The sequence below is a fragment of the Ambystoma mexicanum genome, chromosome 6p (assembly GCF_040938575.1).
Source record: "Ambystoma mexicanum isolate Mex_15411 chromosome 6p, UKY_AmexF1_1, whole genome shotgun sequence".
NCBI classification, from domain to species: Eukaryota; Metazoa; Chordata; class Amphibia; order Caudata; family Ambystomatidae; genus Ambystoma; species Ambystoma mexicanum.
In genome coordinates, this window is record NC_090935.1 from 665,218,998 (window position 1) to 665,238,893 (window position 19,896).

General features: G+C 49.0%; 1 protein-coding gene across 1 annotated transcript in view; it reads right to left on the reverse strand.

Moving 5' to 3' along the window:
- Window positions 1-6,172: 6,172 nt before the first annotated feature.
- The window catches only part of DHFR (dihydrofolate reductase), a 293,866-nt gene continuing 280,142 nt past the window's right edge, over window positions 6,173-19,896 (reverse strand). Inside the window, exon 6 of the mRNA XM_069627553.1 lies at window positions 6,173-6,504. Coding sequence (XP_069483654.1) covers window positions 6,420-6,504 — 85 coding nt within the window. The 3' untranslated portion in view covers window positions 6,173-6,419. The remainder of the gene's footprint in view (window positions 6,505-19,896) is intronic.

The window sequence follows — 19,896 nt, forward strand, 5'->3', positions numbered from 1 at the left end:
GGGACAGGAAGGGGGCCACACCGGTTAAAATTGAGAGGATGGAAGGGTAGCTCCAAACATACCCAGACCAGGAAGCTGCAAAAGTGATCAGGCAAGGTTTTCAAGAAGGTTTTAACATTCCATTTGCAGGGCAGGGATCACAGAACATCCCCAAAAAACTAAAATCTGCCCCCGAGAACAAGGAGATAGTGACCAAAAAAAAATTCAGAAACAAGTAGAGCTGGGTAGGATCGGGGGCCCTTTTCCCGTTTTGCCATTTAGAGATTTCATATGCTCACCGCTGGGACTAGTCCCAAAGAAGGAGGAGGGGGAATACAGACTAATCCACCAGTTGTCATACCCCCGCTGGGGCTTCTGTCAATGACGGCATTTCACAAAGCGAAGCAACAGTAACCTACTCTGATTTTCAAGAAGCAGTGCAATCAGTCAGGAAAGCAGGAAAAGGGGCATGGATGGCAAAGGCGGACATTAAGTCAGCCTTCTGGCTGTTGCCAGTCAACAGCAAATCTCAGAGATGGCTATGTATGCAGTGGGAGGGTGAATATTACATCGACAAATGTCTACCTATGGGTTGTGCCATCTCATGTGCATACTTTGAGAGGGTAAGCTCATTTCTGCAACGGGCAGTCACAAAGGAAATGGGGGAGGCCAGGATGGTGCATTATCTGGACGATTTTTTTGTTCGTGGGGCCCAAAGGATCAAAACTATGCAAGGCAACTCTGGGAAAATTTGTAGAGATAACAAGTGAGTGGGGTTTTCCGCTGGCAGGGGAAAAAACAATGGGCCCAACACAGATGATCCAATTCCTAGGAATAGAAATTGACTCAAGGCAGGGGGTATGCCGGATGCCAGAGGACAAAGTAGCAGACCTACTTAAAACAATGAAATAGCTAAAAGGGAGGAACAAGGCGACTGAGAGAATTGCAAGCACTAGCAGGGAAGCTGAATTTTGTGGGAAGGGTCATACCACAAGGGAAAGTGTTTCAAAGAAGCATTGAGCTGCGAACAAGAGGGGCCAGGATGGGGCACCACAGAGTCAGGAAAGGAGGAGGAATTAAGAGAGACATGGAAGTTTGGGCAGAATTCCTGAGGTCTTTCAATGGGTCGGTCATCTGGCGCTCACCTATAAACGATGAAGGAAAAAGGGTGTTGTTCACTGATGCGGCAGGTGGTTTTGGCGCAATACTAGGGAAAGGGTGGTGTGCAGAAAAATGGCCAAAGACATGGCAGGAGGCAGAATGGACAAAGAACATAACGCTGCTGGAGCTCTTTCCAATCTGGGTAGCATTGTGTGCATGGGGGTGGGGAAGAGCTGAATAACAAGGAGTTGGCAGTATGGTCGGAAAACATGGCAGTGGTGCACGTGTTAAATAAAAGGGAGTGTGTCATGTCCAATAGTATTGGAATTGATGAGAGCCAACACACTGGAATGCATGCATAAGTGCAAGGCACATCGCTGGAGAAGCAAATGTGGTGGCTGATGCCTTATCTCGTTTTCAGTGGGAAAGGTTCAAGGAGCTGAGACCAGACGCCGACAGGGAGAGAACGCCCATGCCACGGAAGGCATGGGTCCCATTAAAAGCATTGGAAAGGAAAGAACGGTTGACTACAAGGTCAACTCAAAAGAAATTGGAAAACCACAGAGAACAGAACGGGTCATAGACAAGCTGACCAGGAACGCCCTAACGTACAGAACGGGTAAGCAGTACGAAAAACATGTCAAAGATGTGTTGGTGGAAGCAAGATGTGGGTGAAATTTCAACGGAAAAAATGTGTGAATTTTTGGAAGGGGCATTTGCCAAAGGGAAAAAGAAAAGCTGGGCCGCAGCACACCTAGCCGCAGTGGCATACACCACAAAGGTAGCCGGTGTACCAGATCCAACAGACAGCCCTAGAATAAAATATGCAATGAAGGGTTGGGCAAAGTTAGAGGGGAAGAAACCAGACAGCAGCACTGAATTTTGGGAAACTAGTGATTCTGTTAAAAGTATTGCAAAGTACATGCAGTAGCATATATGAAACAGCTTTGTTCAGGGCAGCATTTGCGTTGGCATACTATGGGGCCTTCAGGGTAGGGGAACTGGTGGCCCGTAACACAATAGCAGGAGATGGCCTGGCAAAGACTGATATTAGTATGGGAACCAAGGGTATGTCCATAATGTTAAGGAAATCCAAGACTGACCAGGCAGGACGTGGGAGAGCAATAGACCTCAATTGCATCAGAGAGAAGGACCACTGTCCCAGATGCATCACCCAAGAATTCCTAGATATCCGACCAGAGGTCGGCGGCCAATTGTTAATACATAGGGACGGCAGCGCACTCAGCAGGTACCAGTTTCAGGCAGTATTGAAACAAGCAGTGGCCAAAGCAGGATGGGATCCAGCCGAATTTGGAACACACTCATTCAGGATAGGAGCAGCCACTTCTGCATGGGCAGGGGGCCTGGGAGCAAAAGGTGTGAAAAGGATTGGTGGGTGGAAGTCACAATGCTTTAAAAGGTACTTAAGAGAGGAACTGATATGAACGCTCTATCTCCCCCATTTCCACAGAGACGGGCCCCTACAAGTCGGCATGGACATTGGGGAACTCCTTCGTGACACGGGCAGGCAGGTGGATTGAGGAAGTGAAGCAAGTCTCCACTTCAAGAGCACAATCACATCCTGGTGGGGCCTCCCGGGGATGCACTGGGAGGACATTCACGACAGGTTGTCGGACCTGATCGGCTTCAGGGACCCCCCCCCCCTCCCCAGAGTACCTTGTTATACACCTCCGGGGGAATGATTTGGTCAGCACAAATAGGGGAGAATTACAGAGAAACATTTGCGAGTCCCTGCATAGCATAGCATAGCACACTGTTGGTGGAAAACAGAAATGTTTATGGCGGAGGTAATAGCGCGAAGAGTCTGGTATGGGGCGCATCAGAGGCAGGCATGAGACAGCAAGAAGGAAGTTAAATAAAGCAGTGGAGAAATACTGTAGGAGCACAGGTCTCCACTTCATAAAACAAGGTCTCTCCCAAAACAATCCAGAAATGTTTCACCAGGACGGGGTGCACCTGTCAACCAAGGGAATGGGAGTTTTCTCTGACAACATTTTTAGGGCACTGAAAAAACGGGGATGCAGATAGAGGCGCTTTTGGGGGGACCTGAGCGGCCGAAGTAACACCCACTCAGGTGTGGCGGCATGCGCCCAGGAACGGATGCCCAAGGGTAACAAAGACTTGGGAGGAGAAGCCTTGGGCAAATCCAAACTGGACACAATGTGCCCAAAAGCAAATTATTGTGATATATGTTTTTATTGTGTATTTTCTGTAAGAAAATAAAATGCCTACGGCCTATAATTTTTCCACAAACAAAAGTGGTCTGCTATGTTATTGCTTAGGAAGGGGTCAGGCAACAGGAGCAAAGGGAGCCCACACTACTCAGCCTATGCCCCAGGCCCCGGCCATAAGAAAGACGGCACGATAAAGGGCCTTGGAGTTTAGGCGCGGGGTGGGGGGAAATGGCGCGAAAGCCATGGGGAGGGGCGTCCAAATGGCGCCCACAACACAAGAGGCCCAGGAAGCACAGGAAATGGCACCAGGGTAAGGTGTGAGGGGTGACAGCAGGGGGCTGGGGGAAGCCCGGCCCCCAAGGGAAGAACAAAGGGGCTTGTGGGAATAAGTAACCCAAGGAAAAGGTACAAGGCATAAACCAGGTAAGGAGCTCACCTCTCTCGGGCAAGCTCCGAGGGCCTGGGAAAGGAAAAACGTTTACCACCCAACCCACCCCACAAAGATAATGAAAGGAGGAAGCAGGCAGGAGCCGGAACGCCCAGTACTTTCTTTCGGTACACGGTCCAAGAAAGTCGTAGGCGGCATGTACCCAGGAACAGATGCCCAAGGGTAACAAAGACTTGGGAGGAGACACAATGTGCCCAAAAGCAAATTATTGTGATATATGTTTTTATTGTGTATTTTCTGTAAGAAAATAAAATGCCTACGGCCTATAATTCTTCCACAAACAAAATTGGTCTGCTATGTTATTGCTTAGGTAGGGGTCAGGCAACAGGAGCAAAGGGAGCCCACACTACTCAGCCTATGCTCGGTCTACTATCACTGCCTGGCCCACGGTTCTCTCACTGTCTGCCCTTCCCAAGGGCTCTATTCACCTCCAACTGTCCCCCAGCGGCCTGCTCCCGCCCACTCTTCACTGCGGGTGCAGCGCTGTCTCCACCAACTCCAGACAGTCTGTGTCTTGCCACCGCAGCGCAGGCATGGGAGCGCTTTCCCTCTGCATCCTGCTCCCACGCTGCATGACAGCTGCAGGAAGTCTCCGGCCGCCTTGATGCCTCCTCTCGCTACGGGTGCGCACATGCCGGGAGCGAGGTCCCGCCGTTTGCTTCCCTGTGGGGCTCACTGATGGGTCTTCGGTGATCCTCCCCTTCACACTGCCGGCCCGCTGCTTCTCCTCTTGCTCTGGCTCAGCGTGGTTCAGATCCCACCGCTCTGCCCACGCTTTGCCGGTCCCCATTTTCCTCGCGGGCCTCCCACTTGTTGCTCACCTCTTGCAGACCGGGCTCAACAAGCTGCCCCCTTTGCTTTCTCCTGACCCGCATTCAGGCCGCAGCCTTCCCCACAAACCAGGGCTGTTTTGATTTATTGGGGGGGTGGGAGGGGGCCGGAATTCGCAGTGTATTTACATTTGCAGGGACGGAGCACACACTGCCTATGTCCTCTCAGCCCACCAGCTTGGCCACACCCCAATTTATTCCGGAAGCTTGAGTATAGGGAATATGTCTTGCATGATTACACTGTCACATCAAGCCTATGTGCCACAGACTGAGATGGTAAGCCACAGGAATCAAAGGTTGTGACACATCCTTAGAAACGACTCATCCAGTACAACAGAGTCTAGTGTCGCTGCCTCCATCGGGTTTCATTTATCCTGGGGGAGGACTTGATAGAACTCAGTAATTTTTCCCTTAGGAATTCAGACCTGGGTTCAGAGGCTCTGCGTTGGGGATTACTGATGGTGTCAGTTGAATTTTCAGATCTAGGTCTAAATCCAGTTATAAAAAGATCAGTCCCATTAAGTCCAGAGTAGTGGTGGCCATGGTATCTGGAATCACAGCCAAGTCAGTAAGATTAGTTACAGGATCATTGCTCCTAAGATTATGTTTCTCCCCTAGAGGGGATTCCATGTTTCAACAGTTGATAAGCACTGAAGGTGGCTTTAAACTTAGCGGAACCTCAGTCACCTGGAATTATGTGGGTCTCCACGTTATACTTAATCACTTTGCTAACAAAGTCCCATATCAGAAATAACTTGCTCCACTATTTCTCGAATGTTGCTAACCCAGAGAATTCCCACACTCACCTGCAGCCTGACTGACACCTGCCGACTGTCAATTGCATCTAAACACGAGTAAGCAAAAGTGTAGGCACAGAGGCAGGCAGCTCCCGTCCCCTCACCACACTCCCACTGAACACCCGTTCCCTTAAGATAGCACGTTCAAAGGCCTGTCCACGTCCAAGGCCCAAGGGGGCCCACGTTCCAAGAACTGGAACACCAGTGTAAATAAGACTGACGAGTAGTGCGAGCACTAACCAGGGGAAGGCGCAAGGAAGGGACTCTAGAGCGTCTCTACCTGCGTCAAGTCGCACCACAGAAAGTGATTGTTGGAACCAGTTGTCTTGCAAACTAAACTAGAAACTAAAAGAAAGAAGAACTGCTCACGTCTTCTGGTCAAAAGCTCAAAAAAGCTCCAGCATACACTATAAAATGCTACATGGCCCTAAACAGTCTTTTTTAAGTAGAAAACGCAGGTCTTTGAACTGGATGTGGCACAAAACAAATGAATAGAGACAAGCACATCAAATTGGCGTAAAACGAAACATGGTATGTGCTCATGCAGGCCCCTGTTAGAGGTGAAAAGAGGTGCCTGTTGGTACTAAATTACCTGCTGGATAAAGGATATATAGCGCATGCTGCACACATCTCGAACAGCGTAAAATCTGGAGCAACAAAGAAAAGTGGAATTTCCAAACATTTCCAAAAATGTCAGTACCAAATGTTTCTTCAAGGGCATTATCCTCTGCATTAATATGCTCACACCGGACTTTAATTGATAAAAACATTTTAGCAAATACCTTGATAAAATCTTTTAAAGGACCAATGTGAAACATGTCATTTACAGCTTGAGTTTTTAATCTCTGACAGTTATTCTGACAAAGGGAAAGGCACAACCAGATAGAAAAACCTTCACAAATACAGAAATAAAGAAATAACAGATTTGTATTAGGAGCACTGTAAAATCAGAGAAAAATACTTTCTACTAAAATAGAAAAATACATATTTCAGTTATGCAATAACTAGCAGAATATGCATTCATAATTATCAGCGTATCCATAATCCTATCCACATTGGACTCCATGGTTTATGCCTCCTCAACCTTTTCATACACCTCAAATTTGTATTGGATTCCATTTTCTTCCTGGATTCCAAGAGAGACACCGGGATATCTGCAAAGGAGAAAATATAAAATTGAAAACTGTTAAATGCAAAGTATTACTTTAGATTACATTTCATTTTTTATAAAGTTTGTCAAAATACAGCAAACGCTTCATTATCCGGCACCAATGGAAGCCGAATGATGCCAAATAATCAAATATGCTCTATAACCGAGTGCACTACCTGGGTTGCAGAGAACCATTAAACAGAGCAGACAGACCCAACAATCCTACCTGGCCTGCTCTGAATACTGTGACTCCGGCAAATGAAAGCCGACACCTGGCCTCAAAACTTTGATGATATCTGGTATTTCCTTAACCCGACCAATACTATTACTGCCAGTTAATAGAACGTTCCACGTGATAAAGTTTCTAATGTACATATAAAACATGTTATAATGGAGTGCTGTAAAATTAGTGACAATGGAGAAATTACTTGCAGTAATGATATTTCCATGGATTTTTCTCCTGCAGATTACTCATCTTGATTCCTCATGGATTAAGAATAGGACTCAAGATGCGGAATCTGCGGGAGAAAAGCAATCAATTGAAATAGTTTTTATTACAGTATTGCTATATTTTTTCTACAAATATTCCCTTCAAAATTCAGAATGCGTCTTCCTAACTTGTGCAATGCTTATTTGGGTTCCACTTCGGCTGGATTGCCATTCACTAAAGCTACCACAAACCTTATCCTTCCTTTAGCCTGCCACACACCCAGAATTGTTTTATCTGTACCCTCTTTCCCCCCACTACATCTCTACTTCCCTTTTCCGTTCCTCCACAAACTAGTCTGGAAACCTAGGGCGGGGACACGCACGCTAGCTTCCAGCTTTGAATGCACTGCTTTGGTGAATTGGCGCAGCAAAAAACATTTGTAGCAAAACATAACGTATGTTCGAGTGTTGCAGATGTCGCAAAGCCGCTTTTACCAACCAGCGGAAATATTCCATGAGGAGTTAACTTCAGGGTAAACAAAACCCCTCCGTGGAAGCCGTCAGTGGCAAGAAGTCAATGTTGTACTTTGGAATGTCTGAAATATGTTATGTTAAAAGAATGTATATAGCGCACGTTCGCCCTAAGGCATTATGGCGCTCACCAAGCAGAATGGGCAACAAACAAGATATGGCAGTTCAGAACAAGAAAGTTTCCAAGGCCATACGGAAAGGAAGATGATCAGGGGTGGAACGCAGGGACAGGGGAAGAGAATTCAAAGCCCTGGTCGCAGCGACCAAAAAAGCACGGCCACCCATGCGAGAAAGTCTGACCCGAGGAATTTGGATCAGGACAGCAGATTGTGAGTGAAGTGGTCGCAAAGGAACATAAGGGGAGAATTTAGTCTGCAAATATTCTGCGCCACATTTATAGAAAGCTCTGTGTACAATGCAGAGTGATTTGAAGAGAATACGCTTCTCGATCGGGAGCCAGTGAAGCTGTCGAAGAAGAGGAGACATATGGGCACCAAAAAAGGGGCGGGGGGGCGAATAACAGAACTGGCCGCAGCATTCTGAATGAGCTGAAGATGGCAGACAAGATAGGCAGGCTGAGCTAAATACAGCGCATTGCAATAATCAATATTGCCGAGTACAAGGGCGGCCACCATGGGTGCCAGAAATTGCACAGGAATAAACAGAAGAACTTTCTGTATAATTCTAAGTTTAAAATGGCCAGACTTACAAACCGAAGCGACCTGGTCGCACATAGAGACAGAGGAGGAGATTTGAACCCCCAAATCCTTAACAGTGGAGGCAGGAGAAGGAAATGGTCCAAGAGTAACCGGCCAGAAGTCCGGAGTCCAGACGGACAGAGGGCTGGATGTGCCAACAACCAGAACCTCCATCTTTTCACCATTTAGTTTCAGCCAGTTCTCGGCCATCCATGAACCCAAGTCTTCAAGGCAGCCCCTAAGCCGTGCAGCAGTATCAAGCCTAGCAAGATCGAGGCAGACCATGATCTGCGTATCTTCGGCATCGGAGTAACACTGGAAGCCATGGGAATGGATAAGGCAGAGAAGTGGCTGAATGTAAATGTCAAATAGTGTGGGGGAAAGAGAAAAGCCCAGCGGGGCTCTGCAAGATAGAGGAGTAGGCTTGGAGCAAAAAGGGGAGAGCAAGACTGGGAACAGTCCAGCAGGAAAGCAGAAAACCAGGCCAAAACCTGGCCCGACAACACGCAGACGATAACCAGGAGATCAGGGTGGGATGATCAACAGTATCAAAAGCAGCAGATAGATCGAATAAAATCAGTGCCCAGACACCACCCTGATCAACCAGGCAAACAAGATAGTCAATCACAGATGTAAGAACCGACTCAGTGCTTCTCCCAGGGTGAAAACCAGACTGAAAAGAATCAAAGAAACTAGAAGATTCAAGGAAAGATGAGAGCAGAGGGGACACCAAAGACTCCAGCAGGTTCATGAGAAAAGGAAGAAGCAAAATAGGATGAAAATTAGAAAGCACAGAAGGATCAAGAGAGGGTTTCTTGAGCAGGGGAATGACCGTTGCAATGTTTCAGAGCACTGGGAATATACCCAGAGGAGAAAGAAATATTGACTGAAGATGTAATCAGCGTAACAACCTCCCCTGAGATCTCCATGGGAAGAGCGAGAGGAATAGGATCAAGTGGTGAAGCAGATTTAAGCTCATAAATCGTGATGAGGATGTCATGGTCAGAAAAGATGGGAAAAGTTGACCAATTAGTATTAAGCTTAGGTGAAGAAACAGGAGAGGGAGGAATTGCAGACTGCACAGCAGCATTGCTAATATTCTGACAAATAGTATCCATCTCATTAACAAAGAAATCAGAGAGAGAATCACAGAAATCCTGAGAGGGCACTGTTCGTGAGCTTACCTTGACAGGAGAAGAGAGCGAGTGAACCAAGTCAAACAACGCCTTAAGTTGATTAATAGCTGCCTCAACTTTCATACTGAAAAAGGATTGTTTGGCAGAGATAATCGCCTTCTCGTAGATAGCCGTGGTAAGACGAAAGTGTTTTCTCAGCCAAAGAGTAGCTGGCTCTCCACTGCCTTTCTGACTGCCTACAGAGAGGTTTATGGGCCTTAAGTTCATCTGAGAACCAAGGGTCTGAGGGACAGTTTTTCTTTTTTACAGAAATGAACCAGGGGTCTGAGGGACAGTTCTTCTTTTTACAAAGCCCAAAAGGGAAAGCCGAAGAATCAGTTAAGGTAAAAAAAAGCATCCAAGGTTGACAGAGAACACAGTGCATTAACGAGAGCCAAGAAAGTGGAGACCTGCAGAGCACTGGCCGTACTAACCGGAAGATTGAAATCACCCACAATCAAGAGATTGGGATACTTGAGCTGAAGCTCAGACGCAAGAGCAAGGAACTCTGCATAAAAAATTCTATCAGGACCCGGAGGTCGATAGACCACAAGAATAGACAGGGTAAAGATGGGAGAAAGCGAGATACCGGCCAAAAGGCACTCCAACTTCAAAGAATGGTCAAGCACAATACAGTAAGCTTTAAAAAGGTCTATATGTATATTAAGGCAAACCCCCCCTCCCCCCAAGCTCCCCAGGATGGATAGATGGGCGGTCAAAATGAACAAGCTCCTAGCTGAATGGCAGAGCTTGAATTATTGATGGGCTTAGGGTATCACAGAGCCAAGTTTCAGTCAAGAGCAGAAGATCAGACCGAGAAGTATTTAACACATCATTGCAATCCAGGGCATGAGCCACTAGCGAACGGGTGTTTAATAAGCAGCAGTGGACTTAAAGGTCTCCGTGTGAGCTCCGAGCCCGAGGTCCTGAAAGTGGTTCTGAGCCCCCACTTTGCGGCCCCCCCCGGAGCTGGCAACGGAGCATAAGGTGTGGGAAGGTGACCACCCCCACCCAGGAAAAAACCAGACTAAAATCGGAGGTGCCTTCGCTTAGAAAAAGGCAAAGACGTCGGGAGCCCCTGGCCGCGACCTGCGCAGCTACATGGTCGAAGTGAAGCCCTGCGGGCGGGCGTACGCTCGAGGGGAAAGCTGACCCGCGCGGCCTCCTTGGACGAAGCGGACACCAACCCCGGAGAGAGAGACTGCCCTGGACCTCTGCTCCGCGCTCCCAGGAGAAGCCCTCTGGAACTCGCGTACGCTTCCGCCAGTTTGCGGGCCAGGCTCTGCGAGCTGAGACCTGCCTCTGCGCAGATGGCCGCATGGGCTGGACCTGGACTGGCCCGGTTCAACTGGATAAGGTAGGCGGCCGTCCTTCCCCTTCTGTCCACGGGAGCCCGTAAGACTGTTCTGCGCTACCGCGCAAACCGCGGCGGCATCATTTCAAGCCACTAGCACATCCCCAGCACAACGGAGCCTACTCCTCCCCCTCCCCCTACTGAGGGCCGCGTAGCACGCAAGACCCTCAAACGACATCCTCCGGCAGGGAGACAGGGCCCAGCGCTTGCCCCGGTGAGCTAAGTGGAGTGTCCACGCACCTGAAGGTGCGGCTACCCCCCGCCCCCAGGAGGGCCCCTGAAGAACCTGTGCATGATACCCGGACGGAATCAGGACACACCACGCGGAGTGGGGCCTCTTTTTGAGCAGCCAGCATAACCCCAGCGCAACGGAGCACATTCCTCCCCCTCTCCCTACCACTGCCGAAGGCCGCGTAGCACGCAAGGCCCAAGGACGACACTCTCCGGCAAGGTGACAGGGCCTAGTGCCCGCTACAGTGAGCAAAGTGAAGTATCCACGCACCCGAAGGTGCGGCTGCCCTCCTCCCAGGAGGGCCCCTGAAGAACCTACACGTGACAACTGAATGGAATAAGGGCACACCATATGGAGTAGGGAGGACACTTTTTACATAGTTCCCGTGCCCTACAACCATAGCCACATCGGGGCCACAGGTACGGATTACACCGCACTACGACACCGGAGGGGAGGCCTCCCGCCCCCGCCGGAAAACACAGACCAGAGGACCCCTCTATTCAGCCAGATCGAGAGATCTTACAACAAACTCCTCAATTAACGGAAGAGCTACCAGGACTGAGGGTTGGGCCCCCGTACCAGGGGCGTGTGCCTCCTCAGGTAGCCCTGCTTCTAACAGTATCAACACTGCAAGGACACGCTACAGCCCCCCCCCCTAAAAAAACAAAGACCCCCCAGGACACACAAACTCTTCACGACCGAACTAGGGCACCCAGCCAGCTCCCTAAGGACGGAAATAACAAGCTATCGGTGTGTACATGGCACAACCAGAGAGTGCAAACCCCACTCCCACTACACTCAGGGCTGGGACCTTGGACTATATGCAAGCAAGAGAAAAATTAGCTACTTACGCCTACGCACCTCCCCCCCGACAAACTTGCTTCCCCCCAAAATGGCAACTGAGGCGGCAACACATGGGGACACAGCCGCCACAAAAGATGATGTAGCAGCCTTAATGGCAGAGATAAAGAATATGTGGGCCAATATAGGCGGCAAAATCGATAAGATCACAACGCATGGACAAGATTGAGGACAGGCTGGACGGAGTGGAAAACAACCAAGCATCGATAGACACCATGGAGACACAGCTGGAACATAGGATAACGGAACTCAAGCAGAGGGAGGAGGACTACAGGTTAAAGATGGACGACTTGGAAAACCGGGAGCGACGAAACAACCTTCGCTTCTTCAGAATTCCGGAACAAGACGGGGAGACAGAGGAAGGCCTAAGATCAACACTCCATGATATTATTAAGATCTTGGTTGCCGACAACGAGATCGACGAACCAAGGTCAGAGCGGATCCACAGGGTTGGAGGCCCGCCGGAAGGACCGAGGTCGGTCCTCGCCCGCTTCCACAGATACCAGGACAAGGCCAAGATCCTTGAGAAAGCGAGACGCGGAGGTGTCATCACTCTTAATGGGGCACAGATAACGATATACCAGGACCTGTCTGCCATGACACTCGCCCTGAGGAGGATGTGTGGCCCCCTGACGAAATGGCTAAAGGAACGAGACACCCGGTACAGGTGGGGTTAACCCTTCTCCCTCACTTTTGAACACAATGGTACGAGGATCAGGCTGCGATCGGAGCGAGAAATAAAGGCATGCATATCTGAACTAGTGCAGGCGAATGAAAAGAGGAACGATGGAGACGCACCGAGGAATGAAGGAAGAGAATGGAGGTTCCAAAGCCCCAAGAGACAAAGTTAAGGGATTGAGAAAATATCGGAGAGGCAATATTTCCCTGGATGGGGGCAAATGAACCAAATGTACCAGAAAGGCACCAAAAGACCTTACATGATGCTAATGCTTCAAATGGGACCTTGTTTTAATCCGGTGCAAGACTTATGCTCAACTGTTGTAAATTAAGGTTTGAAAGGGGAGGGGATGTAATGAGGGCTCAGACTCATGTGCTAGCTATTGTTAGTAAAAGGACCGTCAGGTAACGGTTCCTGCTGGTGGTTCGTGGCTGGCTCAGTGCGATTAACTGGACCCGCTCGGACGCCGTTGTATGGGGGGGGGGAGAGAAAGGGAGTGGGGAGGGATTGCAAGACATAAGGGAGACAAAAAGTGAAACAGATTTCTTGATCACCGCTGGGAAGGGTAAAACATTAGTGCAGGTAGAAGAAGCGATGCCCGGGGAAGGGTGGCTTACTAATGCGAATGTCTTCACATTGTGTACAGATGGCCAACCGTGAAGGCAACACATGAGGCCCCCCGAGTGTGGGGACACTTAATGTTAAGGGACTTAACTCCCCGACATTCTGTTTCTTCAAGAAGAGAGACCCGTCCTTGGGAGAAACTGCAGAATAGAATTCTGGGGCTCGGGGGTACTGTGCAAGGGGGCTGTGGGGGTCCTAATCGAAAAGGGGATCGAATTCCAAGTCACTAAAACATGGTCGGATGAGGAGGGTCATGCCTTGTTGGTGGCCGGGACTATTGGGGGGGTTGAATAACGCTGGCCACAATCTACTCTCCCAATCTTGGACAGCTCAGATTTCTTTCCAGAACCATCCCGAAAATAATGCTGGAGGCTACTGGTCACATTGTACTGGGTGGAGACTTTAATCTCTGGCCGAATCGGGACTTAGATCGAAAGGCGGGCAACCCAACCAATGATGAAACAAGAGGGGATCGCAATGACTATGCTAGTATGATGCAAGTATATGCGCTGACTGATGTGTGGATAGAAATGCACCCCGAGGAAAGGGGATACACCTTCTATTCGGCCCCCTACAACACTTTCACTCACATGGATTATATTTACCTCTCACGAGAACTGTACAACACCACATCGCACTCAGAAATCACTCCAATAACATGGTCCGATAACAACATGGTCTTAACTGATATTCACTGGGAGGACTTGCCGACTAAGGGGGGGGGGGGGGGTGGAGGGAATGGAGATGTAACGAGGCCCTGTGGAGAGACCAGGTCTTTAAGGACGAATTGGAAACAGAGATCAGAGAATATTTTAAAACCAACAATACTGGGGAGGTCCCTAAACAGGGAGCGTGGGAAGCAGCAAAGGAAACTTTGAGTGGAATCCTCATACGGGAGGGGGCCATGAAGAAAATGGAAAGAGTGCTCATTGAAAACAAGCTCTGGGGTGAAATATGCCGGCTAGATAAAGAGAAGGTGACACCACGGACCCCAGCAAGATTCAGGAGGCCAAAAAAAACAGGAAGAACTCCGTCACTTAGAGCGTAAGCTGCATCTACTGAAACAAAAATGTTATGAAAAAGGAGATAAAGCCGACGCACTACTGGTAGCTAGACTTAGGCTCCAACGGGCAGAGCGTAGGGTAACAGAGCTATCATACAATGACCCTAACTCAGGAGCAACCTAAACCCTCTATTCCTGAATTGTTTGCAGACTTTTATGAATCCCTTTACACCTCCGAAATTGATCGTAACTCAAGTGAGATAGACAATTATTTAGCCGACATCGGTCTCCCCAGGGTTGCACCTACGAACTCGGCCCTCCTCGAGTCCCCCATAACAGAGGAAGAAATACAAGGAGCGATCAAAAGACTAACGCTAGGCAAATCCCCTGGCGAAGACGGATATTCAGCCGGCTTCTATAAAACCTTCAGCATCCTCCTTACTCCATTCCTGGCCGAGTTGTTCAACGAAATTCTCGAATCAGGGGTTGCCCCAAACTCTTTCATCCATGCACTTATAACGGTCATCCCCAAGGAAGGAAGAGACCCCAAGCAATGCGGGTCGTATCACACCATATCCCTACTTAATTTGGACACCAAAATGTATACAAGGGTACTAGCCGCCAGATTGGAGACCCATATGCCCCACCTTATCCACCCCGATCAGGTTGGATTTATAATTGGGCGACAAGGAGCGGATACCATGGGAAAGACGCTCCACTTAATTGCTGCCTCCCAAACTATGTGCGTCGATCCCGACTTACTCTCCATAGACACTGAAAAGGCCTTTGATAGTGTCATGATGCCTACCCCCGGGCATCCGGATCAAGCCCATCAGCCCCAGGAGCAGGCATGCAGACATTTACAAAAACCCCAGCAGCCCCAGCTAGGGGCTGTCTGGGTTTAGTCCTGGCGCCATAGGCGCCAGGCTCATAGACATTACTTACCTCATGCAGACCATGCTGCAAATAAATCCAAGCCAACGTGAGGCCTGGATGGGACTATTTCACTACAGGGACTATTTTTTACTCTGGTGTGGTCCTGGGGAACTTCTTTCCTGGGACTACTTTGGAGGCTATTTAAACCACGCCCGAACAGCAGCACATGCTTAGTGTTATTCTGCATCCAGCAGCGTGACTCTCACTGTGCCTGCAGCCAGCATCCAGTCTTCTGCCATGCCCGCGTGCCTGCAGCCAGAATCCAGTCTTCTGCCACGCCCGCCTCGAATCCGGAGCTCCTAGAATAAAGAGGAAGAAAAGGACAAGGTTAGAAAACGAACTTATTTCAAATTCCTCACCTGATTCCGTATCCATTTCATCTCCCGACCTGGAAAGTACATCAGTCCTGCACGCGTCTCTTCGCCAGCTCCAGCACAGCGCCATACTCACTAGTTCTCACAGCATCTTTCGATCCGGCACTGTCTCCATCATTTCTTCGCCGTACTCCGGCACCTAGGGGCACAAGAATAACAAGGTGAGCCAAGGGAATCAACAAATACCTCTTACCACCATAGACTTACCTGATTTACCACCAGCGGTATTATTCTCCATATCTTCATATGCCGCATCTGTAAAGAGGGAGAAAAACAACACGTTAACGCATGCAATAGTTACCGGACAGCGTTGGGTAACACAGACTCTTACCTGAACGCCAGCAGTAGCTACGAGACCTTCTTATCACAAACTCAGTTGCAATTTAAGGAAGGAAGGGGACAAGAGTGAACATCGGGCACATTGAACTCTTTGAACTTGATACTTACTAATCCCGCCTGGGACTTCAAAGTCAATGCTTCCCGGAACTCTCCCAACGCCTTCAAACCAGTGAAGTAACTGGTATCTACGCGCCCCTGCAAAACACGCTGGATGGAGAGCTCATCTTTTACAAACATAAGGTGAGGTTACTAAGGGGATATCGGAGGTGATTAGTGGGGAGAGCGAGAACAGTTGGGAGGCCATCACTAAAACCCACAGGTGGCTAATCCCCGTCTCCACTTGCAGGAAAATACTTCTTCGGGTCCAGCAGACAAGACTAGACGGGCCAGTCCAGACAGTCATCTCTGCACTACGCATCACGTTGACGGAGACCGCAGCTGTCCGGGTCCGATCGACACCCCTGTGGGGTTCAGGTGAGCGTAACAGATAGAGTGGAATGGGGCTTCCTAGCCGCAGTCCTCCGCACAGTGGGAATAGAACCAAAACTCAGAAGGTGTATACAGGCAGTCTATACCTCACCTAAAGCCTCAGTAGCAGTTAACAGGGGGGTACTCAAGGTGGTTTGAGCTCAAACGCGGTACCCGGCAGGGAGGCCCACTCTCGGCCATTCTTTTCGCCCTCTCGGTCGAACCCTTGGCCCAAAAATTGAGAGAGGACGCCCAAGTAGAGGGCATACGGCTGGGGCAGGTGGAATATAAGGTGGCGCTGTACGCCAATGATTTACTCCTCCACGTGACTAACCCCAACACATCCATCCCCAGGGCACTCAGCCTCCTAGAAGAATACGGCCGCATATCGGGGTTTAAAGTTAATAAATCCAAATCCATACTTTTCCCTCTCCAGGGGTCAGTAGAAATGAACAATGATAAATATCTGCCCTTAGGCCTCACGATAGAACACCAAAAACTAAAGTATCTAGGGATACAAGTCACGAGATCATTGCGAGAGCTTTACGATGCCAACTTCCCGGCGCTTCTTGAAAAGTTCCACGCGGACCTCGCCCGGTGGGACAAACTGACCATATCCTGGCTAGGATGCCTTAATGCAATAAAAATGACCTGCCTTCCGAGATTTCTATACCCCTTTCAAATGCTTCCCATCCAGATGCCGTGACAATTCTTCATGGAGGTCAAGAAGGCAATTATGAGATTCCTATGGCAGGGGAAGAAAGCTAGAATAGCATACCCCAACCTGATACTGCCTAAAGATAAAGGCGGGGTAGGCCTCCCTGACATTCAAAAATACTATGAAGCGGCCCAACTGCGAGTTCTCATTCCCCATCTCCGCAACCAAAAATCGCCCCAGTGGATTGCCATGGATAACCACTATCTGTCCCCGGCAACAGTTTCTGAGTGGCAATGGTCCCCTAGGAGGAAGGTGTTAAAGAGAACTAAAGCGCACCCGATGTTCAAAACCATATGGGGCATATGGCGGGAAGGCAAAGGCATGGCAAACCTCATCACGTGGCCGTCACCACTGAGCCACCTATGGTCCCCCGGCATCAATGACCAGATTCACAATGTGGAGAGATTCCAGTCCTGGTACGAAGCAGGTCTAGAGAGGGTGGGGCAACTCCTTAAGAAAGACTCATTCATCTCGCTTCCTGAACTGGAGGAAGCACTGGGAGTGGGTACACTGTCTGTGTTCCACTTCCTGCAGATTAAAGGTGTCTTGACGAAACCCGAGTGGAGGGACAAGTTAAGAAGGGAACTCACCCCGTTTGAGACCATATTGGACTCCAGAACAGAAACGAAAGGATTAATTGCAGCCCTATATAAGGTATTAATAGAAGCAGGTGAGGGCTCCACGGAACCCCTCAGGCTGCGATGGGAAAAAGACATAGGGGACGACAACGACCCAGAACACTGGGACAGGATATGTGGAGCAGCGCCCAAAGTCTCGATCTTGTGTCAATATAAATTACATGCAATCAAGCTATTGAACAGATGGCAATATGATCCATACAGGCTCTCCAAAATGTACCAGTCATCCAGTCTGTTGTGTTGGCGAGGATGTGGGTCCGTGGCAGACTACTGGCACATGTGGTGGAGCTGTCCACGTATTTAAATGTATTGGAATGAGGTACTAGGGTGGATCAGGGACCTAGACGGAATCCAGAGAACAGTTGGCCCCTATCTTACCCTGTTCGGATTTGAGAAAGTTGATGATGAATGGAGGAGGGTCACAGACATAGCTGCGCATTTGTTACTAGCTGCCAGGGCGGTGATAGCTGCAAAATGGAAATCCCCTACTGTCCCAACCGAAAAAGAGTGGGTCAATGAAGCCTCTAATATGTGCATTATGAAAAAGATCACATCCTTCATACATGGGAGATCCACACAATGTGATATCCTATGGATGGAATTCCTTAACAAGTACATGCCAGGAACAACACACTAATGCCAAGTGACAGACCAATCCCACGTCTTGAACCGTGGGAGGTCTCCTCGCCAGCAAACCATGCAATGCACTGCAAAGAAATACTACAACTCCCCCAGCAAGAGGGCCTCTAACGCCTCAAATGCCTCTAACGCTTTCAACACCTACCGAACGACTCGCTGATCATTGAATAATGCTATCCTCAACTGAAGTACCCAAAGTCTTGCGGGGCGGGGCAAGGAGATTAAAGAATTGTTGGAAAATACTGCTATATCACAGTGGGGTTACTTGGGTACCGAAAGTTTGTAAGGTCAATGTTGAAAATGTGCGATTAGATTGTCATAGAATGTCCTTTCTGACGATACAACTTCAAATGTCAGTTAATTTCCTGTGTAATGCTGTTATCTTGTACGCAACAAATTCTAATAAAAAAATAATAAAAAAAAAAAAAAATAAGCAGCAGTGAAGAGCAGCAGCCTTAGGAGCACACTTGGAGATTTTAGAGAATCCAGCAGGCCATGGAGTCTCAATAGGGGGCAGAAGTAGCTGATCATCACGAGCCAAATAGCCATCGGATTTATAATAAGGAACATTACCTTCAGAATACAGCCCTTGCACAGCCTGCGCACGGATGAGCACAGACTGGCTAGACTTTGGCACGACTTTGGCGCTCAGAGCCCTCGTCCGCTGCGCTTCCGAGGCAGATCCTTTAAATACAGGCACATATCCCACCAGCTCAGTCCCACCCACTCAGGGAAATAATGAAACCTGCACACTTCCCTGCACATTCAGCTGTTGAACGACACAAACTGTGTGCACTAGCATGCTCGACACATTCACTCCTCTTTTTTGTTTCCTCCACAGACCAAAGTCTGCATACCTCAGACAGGGGCACAATATGCCACTTGCCAGACAAGTTGGTGCTGTGAGACCTCGAAGGAGCTCATGAGCGCAGTATAAATGCATGTTAACTTACTTGGCATTGCATTCCATTACTTGAAAGTATCCTCAGTGAAGGAAGCAGCCCACCAGTAATACATGAACACCCAGGGGTGTTGCTAGTTCCGTAAAAGATCCAGGGCTACGCTAAAGTTGGGGTTGTCAGGACTCCGGACTAGCTAGCTTTTTGATTGTAGCCCCTGAGCTTCTATCCAGGTCTACAACCAAAATACTTGGGGCTATAGCAACGCCTCTGCCAATACCCTTTCTTTTTGCTGCATCTCTGTGAACCTTACATTTTTCCTCTGCTTTATAGCATGCTGCAGTGGCGCAAAGACATGGAAAGCAAAATGTAAAGGACCATTTTAGTGCTACATAAAGCACAAAATTCTGGAAGTGACTGTTGCTTGGAAATGATTGGACATGCCTCAGGTGCCAGATTGCGCTGCTCTTAGTAGTGGACAATGGCCCCCTAATATCCTGCAGTTGGCAACACCTCTGGATGAAATTGAAGAGCAATTTGCACTTCTGCTTCATTCCTGCCCTGAAGTGAAGGGTGGAGACCTCTTCATTTTTGTATACTGCAGCTATCGGCCCGGCTCTAGCGGGTCCAGGCCCCAAGGACAACCCCAAGCCCCCCATAGAAAGGAGGCCTAGCCAGTGGTAAGCTCCAGTGGAATCCAGGAGGATGCTGGTGGGAGTAAGAGGGTGGGAGGAGGGCTTGCAGGCAGGGGGAAGTTGCTCTAAAAATGCCCAGCAACTTCAGAGTGTAGAGGAGCAGC